At 39.8% G+C, this 10,071-nt stretch overlaps 1 protein-coding gene across 7 annotated transcripts in view; it reads left to right on the top strand.

Moving 5' to 3' along the window:
- Positions 1 to 5,017: 5,017 nt before the first annotated feature.
- Positions 5,018 to 10,071, top strand: part of CCDC150 (coiled-coil domain containing 150) — a 96,679-nt gene continuing 91,625 nt past the window's right edge. For 5 of the 7 annotated variants that reach the window (XR_002074798.2, XM_053906690.1, XM_019428327.2 and 2 more), the window contains exon 1: positions 5,116 to 5,209. Coding sequence is in view for 6 of the 7 variants with exons in the window: in XM_053906690.1 (XP_053762665.1) it covers positions 5,174 to 5,209 (36 nt within the window). In the remaining variant the exon portion in view is untranslated. Of the gene's footprint in view, positions 5,293 to 10,071 lie in introns of all 7 variants that reach the window. The other 2 variants (XM_019428325.2, XM_019428328.2) reach the window with 2 other exon arrangements.

Genomic DNA, 10,071 nt, shown 5'->3' with positions numbered 1-10,071 from the left:
GGCTGATCTAAGTAACTTTGGAAAATAGTGTTTTGACTGGGTACTGTAAGGCGAAGGCATAAAGAACAGTACTCAAGCAATATGCTCTAGTTTTAAATTGTGTTTCTTTTTGGGCATGGGTTAGCAAGTTTTAAAATGACTTTATGCGTGTACTAGGGTTGAACAAACAAATAGATATATTGTAGATAATGAAAGTCAGGGCTCCAACAGTCAGAGAAAGAAGTTAAAAGTCAAGAAAGGACAAAGGGTGGAATAAGCTGTGGTGCTAATTTGAGTGGCAGTATCAGTAGGAACTCATGTTTTGTTTATTTATGTATATGCAAATATATATACAGATAGATAAAGAAATATAGACATGTATGTATATGCATGGATTGGTATATAAACATGTATTTTCTAGCTCTACCTTTTGAGAGGAGCTATCAGCAGCGATACCCTAACATTTGATTTTAAATACCATTCTTTCATAAAAAGGAACAGGACTCCTTGGAAAAGGGGTTAAATCTGTGGTGAGGCAGGGAAAATACAAGATGAACTTGGAAATCTTGCAGTGACAAAAAGTAAGGCAGTGCTAAAAAAAAAAAAAAAAAAGGAAGAAGGGACACAGCAGCTCCTTCATGATCTCTGAATGGCCAAAGCTAGAACAATTTTATTGCTCGAGCCATAAAATGACAACAGTATTGAATTATAACCCAAAGGATAGAACAAATATCCATAAGCCCACACTGATATAAATACACAAATGAACAAATCCAAATAAATAAATGGGAAAAACCATAAATTCTTCCCTACCAAAGAATTCTAATTAATAAATGAGGAATATGGAAAGTCACCGTTAAGCACACCGCAATTAATAACTGCTGCTGGTGAGACAAACTAGCTAAAATTAGTGAGTGAAAGTTGAAGGAGAAACAGGATACTTGCAAAGCCTCAAAGTATCTCCCCCCCAATATTTAATAGTAGTACAGAGAGGAACACAGAAATATTTTACTGGAGAAATCTAGTAGACATCACCTAAACAGGTGATGGACCTTAACTTTAACAGTTATAAGACACACACATTGTGTGCACCCCCAGACCTGATACACCCAAGAAGTGCACAACGTCACTTCTATGGTATTCGTCTCAAAATGAAGAATCTTGATCTAATCATGAGAAATCATGACAAACCCAAAATGAGGGGCATTTTAAAAAATAACTGACCAGCAGTCTTCAAAAAATCCCAGGGTCATGAAAGACAAAAGCTGAGGAAGGAGTCAGGATAAGTAAATGCCATGTAAAATCCTGGATTGTATCCTGGAACAGAAAAAGGACATTAGTGGGCAAACTGATGAAATTCAAATGAAGTTTGTCATTTAGTTAATTGTTTAACACCAATATTAATTTCTTTGCTTTGATCATTGTAGCATGACTATGTAAGAGGTTAACATTGGCAAAAGCTGGGCGAACGGTGTACGGGAACTCTCTGTGCTGTTTTTGCAGCTCTTCTGTAAATTTAAAATTATTTCATAACACAAAATTGGTAAAAATCATTTTGGGTAAGATGAAAAATTATATGGTTGCCTTACCTGCAGAGGTAATAAAAGGTATTAATGTTGCTGGTTTCTTGTGTATCCTCTCAGTACTTATTTGTATAAATACAATATTCTTATTTCTCCTGTTTCCATGTACCTTGCTTTTTTCATTTAAAATGTATCCTAGAAACTTTCCATAAATACATAGATTTCCCTCATTTTCTTTTCAATGTATTTCTTATCTTATAGTTAGATGCTGAAATTTCTGTCTTGACCCACTGTTGTCAAAATGTGCAGGAGATGGAATCAGATTCAAAAGCAGGACTTTGAAGACAGACCCAAGTCCCAATAACCATTCTGTCACTTACTGGCTGCATGGCTATCTCCTATGGGAACACAACTGCATCTTAAGGTTACAGCATGAATGGGGGAGGGTTAGAGAGAGAGGGAGACACAGAATCTGAAGGCTCCAGGCTTTGAGCTGTCAGCACAGAGCCCAATGCGGGGCTCGAATTCACGGACCGTGAGATCATGACCTGAGCCGAAGTCAGACGCTTAACCGACTGAGCCACCCAGGCGCCCCTTATGTATCATCTTATTAAGACAAAAAGAGTATTCCAATCTTGGGAAATGTAAAATAGAGCTGCAGCAATATCACCATAATCTTGATTGTTCTGAAATTCGGTCACTAGAACAATCTGAAAATATATATATATTATATATGCATATATAGTCAAGAGACTGAGAAATAGCCTCTGTCTGTAGAAGCATTCATTAGTTCACTCACTTAATAAGGAGGACTTACCAAGCATTGTAAACCTGGCTGTGTGCCGGGCATTGTGCTTGGTGTTGAAAATAATAAGCTCAAAATAAGAACAAAACTCCCATCTTTAACTTACTTACAGCCTAATTAAGGGTAGATAAGACACACTGACAGTTATAATGCAGTGCAGTAAACTATGGGAGCAAATAGAATGGCTTCACAGAAGAGGTTACATTTCTGTTGGGTTCACCAGGCAGACTAGAGGAAGGGCATGCCTGGCAGAGGATACACAGCCTGCACGCACAGAAACATGCTGGTATGCTTGAATTCAAGCTTTTTTGGAGTGACCAGGTGCAGATATGGCTGGTGGATTAGGCTGAGGTCATAAGCAGTTTCTATTTCTTCCTGTTCAGTGGAAAGCTACTAGTTCAAAGGGAGAACTATTAAATGGTTCTTTTTTTTTTTTTTAATGTTTTTATTTAGCTTTGAGAGAAAGAGAGACCAGCGCAAACACACATGCAGGGGAGGGGCAAAGAGAGAGAGGGAGAGAGAATATCCAAAGTGGGTTCTGTGCTGACAGCAGAGAGCCCAATGCGGGACTTGAACTCACAAACCAGGAGATCATGACCTGAGCTCAAGTCCAACGCAAAAAGACTGAGCCACCCAGGTGCCCCTATTATATGTCTTTAAGCAAGAGACAGAAATAATTGGATTTACAGTTGACTTTCAAACAACATGGGTTTGAACTGCATGGGTCCACTTATATATGGATATTTTAAATAAATACAGCATAATACTCTAAATGTATTTTCTCATCCTTACGATTTTCTTAACATTTTTTTCTTTAGTTTACATTATTGTAAAAACAGAAAATATGTTAATCAAATCTATTTTATTTGTAAGACTTCAACAGTGGACTATTAAGGATTCTGGGGTATCAAAAGTTATACATGAAGTTTTGAACACATGGTGTTTCAGGGCCAGTAACCCCCATGTTGTTGTTGGGTCAACTGTGATTTTTAAGATCACTTTAGCAGATATATAAAGGTTGCATTGGGAAGGGTGATCAGAAAACCAATTAGAAGTCTAATGTGGTATTTTAGTGAGAGAATATATGGTTTTCATGGAATCTCAAGCTTTCGATGACTGAAAAGACTTTTATCAATGGGTCAAGACATATAAAAGCCATTTATCACTTGAAAATCAAGAGTGAAATCAGACAAAAAATCAATATTCTTAGGCACTTAAAAAAATAAAAACAGACTTTTTATATAATGAATTCTCAGGTATCCAAGACTGATTCTCTAGCAGATGAATTCGTTTATTGAAGAATTCAGATTCTGTTCTCTAACTTTGTAATTGCTTAAGTTCTTATATGGTTTTCCAGGTGGTAGAAAGGAAAAGAAATGAAAAACAGTAAACTTAATCAATTGGCTCCCTGACTGTTGCTTAACATGCGGATTCAGGAAGGTGAAAATGCTCATTACATTGAAGTGTGTGGCTATCTGTGGAGGGCATACACATATAGCTCATCTCCGCAGATAAATCAGACATCATTGAAAATGTACATACTGAGAGAATAACTGGCTCTTTGTGTTGATGCTCTAAAGTACTCTCCCACTTTTCCTATTAAAAGCTTTATTTGGGGGGCGCCTGGGTGGCTCAGTCGGTTAAGCATCCGACTTCAGCTCAGGTCACGATCTTGCGGTCAGTGAGTTCGAGCCCCACGTTGGGCTCTGGGCTGATAGCTGAGAGCCTGGAGCCTGCTTCCGATTCTGTGTCTCCCTCTCTCTCTGCCCCTCCCCCGTTCATGCTCTGTCTCTCTTTCTCTGTCTCAAAAATAAATAAACGTTAAAAAAAAAAAAAAAAAAAAAAGCTTTATTTGGTCCCTCCACCTGAATAATGTATGCAGGGCTCATTTCTCTTTTACCAGACGGGCTCACAGTTTAATGAATACATCTTACAGCTGTGGTTTGATAGACATTCTTTCTATCTCATGTTGAAGCTTGGCTATCAGAATTATCAAAATAGCCAGATCATTTCAGTCAGGCACTTGCTTAGCAAATGAGGACTCATCTGGAATTTGACTGCATTCATTTGAGGGCTAAAGTTATTCTCAGCTGCGCCCCCAAGGAGATTAAGAGAAACGCCTTAATTGCCCTGATGATGGTAACAGGTGTTCTCTTCAGCTACCTAAATGCAAAGCCATGTTGTCTTTTCACTGGAGGCTTCTCATCAAGTGTGAGTTCCCAGCCTTACAGCAAAACAACTTTAAAACGGCTGCAGTATTATTTTCAAATCTTTCTTCTTTCTTAGCTATTTATAGCCCTATTTAGAAATACCTATTCACTTCCCGGTTGACAAGGCAAGAAATAGATTATGCTGATGAAACAAAAGACAAGCGAACAGAAAACATGACTTTTACTCTCCGTCTGGCCATGGACGAGGATAAAGAGGCCCTTGGCTTTTCCTTCGAGAGAAGAATGTTTGAGTTTGTATTTTTAATATTTTTTTAATGCTCATTAACAAAGGCTGTTGTATTTTCTTATCGTTCAGAAGTTACTTGTTACTTTAGTCCTCCTAAAACTAAAATCATTTTCTAATCATGGATTTCTCCTGTTACAGGGTATGTTTGCCAAATTACCTAAGTGCCGCCGGTTCACCCGGGTAGAACCAGTAATTCTGCAAAGTAGACAGGACAATCCGTGAGGTTGAGTGGGAGGAAACTACATATCCCGGCATGCCTCGCTCGCGAGCACAATGGAGCCCTGTCGTCATCCGGGGTCACGGGGCTGAGCGTTCCTTACGCACGGCCGGATTCCGGCCTGGGTCCCGCCCCGGGCGGAGGGCCCTCCTGGGCCGGGAAAACTGCAATTCCCGGCATGCGCTGCCACGGATGCGCCTGCGTACAGGAGCTACCGCGCCGGAGCGGGTTGGTTTAAAGCGCGTTTAGTTCCATGGAAACCCGCCTACCTGCTGCGGGACAGAGTTACAGGCGGACGGATGGACTGTGGGGTAAGGGCGACCGTGCCGTGGACCGGTTAATCCGGGAACGGAGGTGCTGGGCCCGCGGGGGAGAGCTGGCAGCTCACATAAGACCACCATCACCTGTCCCTTTTGCCTTTTGTCCTCCCTGGCAGAGTTTAGTCTCGTCCTCTGGACGTCGGGACCCTGATTTACGGCGCTTCTGTGCTTGATGCGAGTGAAAACCGTTTAGGAGCAAAGTTTGCATTGGCCTGGCTCTAGCTGAGGGAAGGAGGATAGCTACCAGAGAGGGCCTCCAGATGAGCCCCAACACCACCTTTTCTTTTTGTTTGGCTGGAGGTTATCGGTTCCTAGAAAAGCCATTTTGACGTTTTTGTTTGTTTGTTTTTAATTACAATTAATTAATTATAACACCGGTTATATTCCCTGATCTGTTTATTAGAATGCAGGTGTCAGGAATTGGCTTTCGTTCATTGAAATTTCCTCAGTGCCTGGACAGAATACACGTTCGTTAAATTTTTCCGAAATTTCCTCCTGTTTGTTTGCCACCTACAGTGTCCCATGCACTGTGCTAGGCTCTGAAGATAGGGATTAATCTGACCCTACTGGGGAGAAGCTCACAGTCTGGCTTGAACACCCACCCGCTCCTCATGTCCCTGACTTGTGAGTCTTGGAGCACCCAGGACTAGATCCCTTAATCCTTTCTGTTCTCTGTTAGGCAGTCTTGTGCCTTTACACGCTACATGTGTGTTGAGAATTTAAGAATTTATATCTCCAGTCCACAACTCTCCCTTGAACTCTGTATCTACAAGTTCAGTCGTGTTGGTCGTCTTTCCGGTTTTAAATTTTACATTTCCAAAACAACTCAATCTTCCGACTAAAGCTAATTCTTCTGAAGGGCTTCTATTGTCTAAATAAATGGCAGCACCATCTTCCAATTGCTTCCTTGCTCTCATGTTTTATATCTAATTCATTAGCAAAACCAATTTTTAAAATATGGTTGGACTCTGACCACTTCTTACTATTGTGTTGCTATCTATCACCCTGGTCCTATCCAGTGGCACCACCTGCCTGGATTATTGTAGCAGCTTCCCAACTGGTCTTCCTACTTCTGTGGTTGTCCTCCTACCATCGTGGGAGGGTATCCAGAGTGATCCAGTTAAAGTAAGTTAGATCACAGCACGCCTCAGCTCTGTACCCTCCAATGGCTCTGAGAGTCACTGAGAGTAAAGACCAAATCTTTCCAATAGCCTTTCAGGCCTAATATGATCTGGTCCCTTTATTACCCTCTGACCTCACCTCCTGTAGTTCTCTACTTCCCTTACTCCTCTCCAGCCAGACTGACCTCCTTACTGTTTGTGAAGATCTTTGTACTCATCGTTCACTCTTTCTGGACTTCTCTGTCCCCTAGATGTTTACATGACTCACGCCTCCACCTCCTTCACAGGTCTTTGCTGAAATATCATCTCAGTGAGGCTTTCTTTGATCAGTCTGTTTAAAATGAAAGCCAGCACCACAGCTCTTATCCTATCCTCTTTCCTACTTTTTCTCCATTGCACTATCAGCAATAAACAAACTATGTATTTTACTTAATGTCTGTGCTCCTTAGTTGGAATATAAGCTTCATGAGGGCAAGGAATTTTGTCTGTTCACTACTGTATTTCCCAGTGCCTATAACAGTTTCCAACTCATGGTAGCATTCAGGAAATATTTGTTGGCTTTATGAGCGAATGAAGACAGTATTACTGAACACATTATTTTCCAATGGTTGTGATAACATCAAGTCCCTAGCCTGTTATTTTAGAACTGACAGCATATAGTTGTACCTATTGCCAGGTGTAGGAATGGAGCCTATGTCCACTGAAGCAAGTGTCCCTATTTTTTTTTTTTTTTTTAGAATTTATTTTTCAGTTCTCTCTATACCCAATGTGGGCTCTAACAACCCCAAGATCAAGAGTTGCATTCACCACCAAGTGAGCCAGTCAGGAGCCCCAAGTATTCCCTTTACAGTTACCTGGCTTATACTAGGATATTACTTATAATATTAGTCTTATTCATGCCATCCTTTCAGTGAGGTAACCTACTTAGAAGCTCCTTAGAAATACTCTCCCTAGAGTGGAAAATGGGTGATGGGCATTGAGGAGGGCACCTTTTGGGATGAGCACTGGGTGTTGTATGGAAACCAATTTGACAATAAATTATATTTAATATAAAACATAAAAATATGCTTATTTACAGTTATAAAAATAAAATAAATAAAAAAATATATATTAAAAAAAGAAATACTCTCCCTAAATTAAGTTGATGATAATACATTTTTAAAAGTAGCTATGAATGAACTTTTTTAAAAACTAGAAGTTTATATCTCAGTGATTTTATTACTGTTACGATCAAGTATCAGGACTTAGGTTCAAGACTACAGTGATATTTTCACCTTTTCAAAAGCAGCAAAGCAACATAAGTCAAGCCATAGCCTCTTTGCTAGAATAGTAGCAATTGGAGCTATATTCTTTTCTTGTAAGACTGTTCTTAGACTATGAGCTTTTGAGCTATGACTTCAGAAGATCTGCCAAGTGGCCAGTGGATTGTGTGTGGGAGCCTGCCAAATAAGGGAAGACAGACGGGTATGAGTAACTGTAGTGAAATGAGAGTCTCTCCCAACTCAACAGATTTACTGGATCCCAGGTAGTTACCTCACTCTTTCTTTAACAGGCTCCCAGGTACTCAGGGACTCTCCCTCGTGGATATTAAGGCTGTCTCCCTCTTGCTATTCATCTACCATTGCTTCCTTGGCCTTTCCTGACCTTGACATTTTTTTTTTCTCTTTCCTATTGTAGGGAAGGTTTGTGGAGGGATGGTTTTCAGCTAATCCTGGCACCTGTTTTTAACCTCCAAAGGGTAGATTGGCTTGTTTGCTTTTCTAGTCAACTTCTTGGATGACTTGATCATGTTCATGAGTGATTCACTAAGAATATTTCAAGAACGCTGCCATGTTCACTAAGAAGCTTTATCCCTGCCCGCCATCAGTCTGTCCCAGGCACCTCAGTCTTCCCTTCCTTAGGGTGAATTTTCTGTAAATCTCTTCCCCCTCAGAGTCTAGGGGCCAAGTTTATTTCTTCCTTTTTGTTTATTTTTTTTCATCTCTGGAAGCCTGAGTAGCTCCAGTGTAGATCAAGTGGGTGTGAGTGATGATGCAAATCAAATTCTTACTCAAACATATATGGACTTCCTCTTTTTTTAAAAAATGAAGCAATTTAATTTGAATTGTTTTCCATTTTGTTTTTATGTCTGAAAGAGCCTACATACTGTAAAGTAAATGTGAACATTTTATACATATAGGTACCTTAGGGACATGTCGGCATAACCGTGATTTTTTTCAACAGTTACATGCAAAAATTTTAGGTGGCAACCTATATCCCATTCAAAATATGTGGGAAGCTTGTATTCCATTTCCTGTATTTTTTCCCCTAAATGGACTAATGTTTGTATTAGTATTTTGTGCTTGGCTTCTGGTATAAATAAATAGAGATCATCCTTTGTATTATAACCAGATACTTCAGCCTAACAAGTTGTTAAGGAAGTTGTCCTCCCCCCACTTCCCAGCACTGCTTGTCTTTTCTTTTATGGCCTCCTTCTACTTCTTTCTCCACCAGCTATTGCCTGGGACTACTGTGTATTAGTTAGGAATCTTGTTGCAAGCAACAGAAAAAAGTGTTTAAAACAAAAGAAAAAGTTTATTTTTCTTAAATAAGAAGTTTGGATGTTACAAGTTTTGAAAAAAAAAAAGGCTAATCTGAGTTTCCCTTACCTTTTCCTTGTGTTTCTCAGATGCTGGTGATCTCTGGCTGTTTATATCTAAAAGTGAGGTACTACATGACTAACTCAAAGAGAGCTCTCAAAACTGTGGGCTTCATATGGGGAAAGAAAGGACAGGTGCCATCATTTCAGTTTTTTTAATGGCAAAAACAAAACCCTTCCCAGAAGCTCCTTGCAAACTTTGTGCCCAAAGCCTCATTGGCCAGAATGTGTCATATGGGTGTGCCAGTTGCAAGGGAGGCTGGGGACATGAACTTTTCAGCTTCTGTTAGGGAGAGAACAAAGGAGCCAACTATGTCTACCCCAAACCTTATTAAACACCTTCTACATTTTCTCCTCACTTCAGGCCTAGTTTATTTCTAGGTGGACAGTAAAGAGACAGCAGGTGACAGAAAATGCAATGGAGGGTAAATCCATGTGGTGTTTCTCCATTGTTACCGTTCCATTTTCTCCCTACCCCACACTAGTGGTGGTTTTCCCAACCCTAGCCCTAGTTTCATGGAGGCTCTTCATTCTGTTACCAGAGAAATACTATCCTGGTTCCTGTGGTAACATGAGCAGGAGTCTCCAAATCTGGCTTTTTTCAGAAACATAGATGAACCTTACTTCAAATCTTTGTATATACATAGACCCCTTTACTACCTATATGTACCTTTGTCTTTCCCTTCAGGAAAAATTGAAAGCATGGAAGGAAGTTAATAATGAGCTTCTCTACCTGCATATCCTTAAACTGATTGTTAACAGAAAATGTTTTTTAAAAATTGAAATTATATGTGTCAGAAATGCTTTCTACTTCATAGAGGAGGATAAAAGAGAGAAATCCTGGTCAGAAGCACTAAAATAAGAGTAAAAAGAAAATTTGTACCCTTTGACCTTTATCATTCCTTATCCCCCCCTCCAGACCATTCTCTTCTGTTTCAGCCTTTTTTTTTTTAATTCCACATATAAGTAATATCAGACAGTATCTTTCTTTCTCTGTCTTGTTTATCTCAG

Source organism: Panthera pardus, unplaced genomic scaffold, assembly GCF_024362965.1.
Source record: "Panthera pardus isolate Hobbes unplaced genomic scaffold, ASM2436296v1 HiC_scaffold_10, whole genome shotgun sequence".
Taxonomy (NCBI): Eukaryota; Metazoa; Chordata; class Mammalia; order Carnivora; family Felidae; genus Panthera; species Panthera pardus.
Note: the sequence above shows the minus strand (reverse complement) of the source record. Positions and strands in the feature narration are given on the sequence as shown.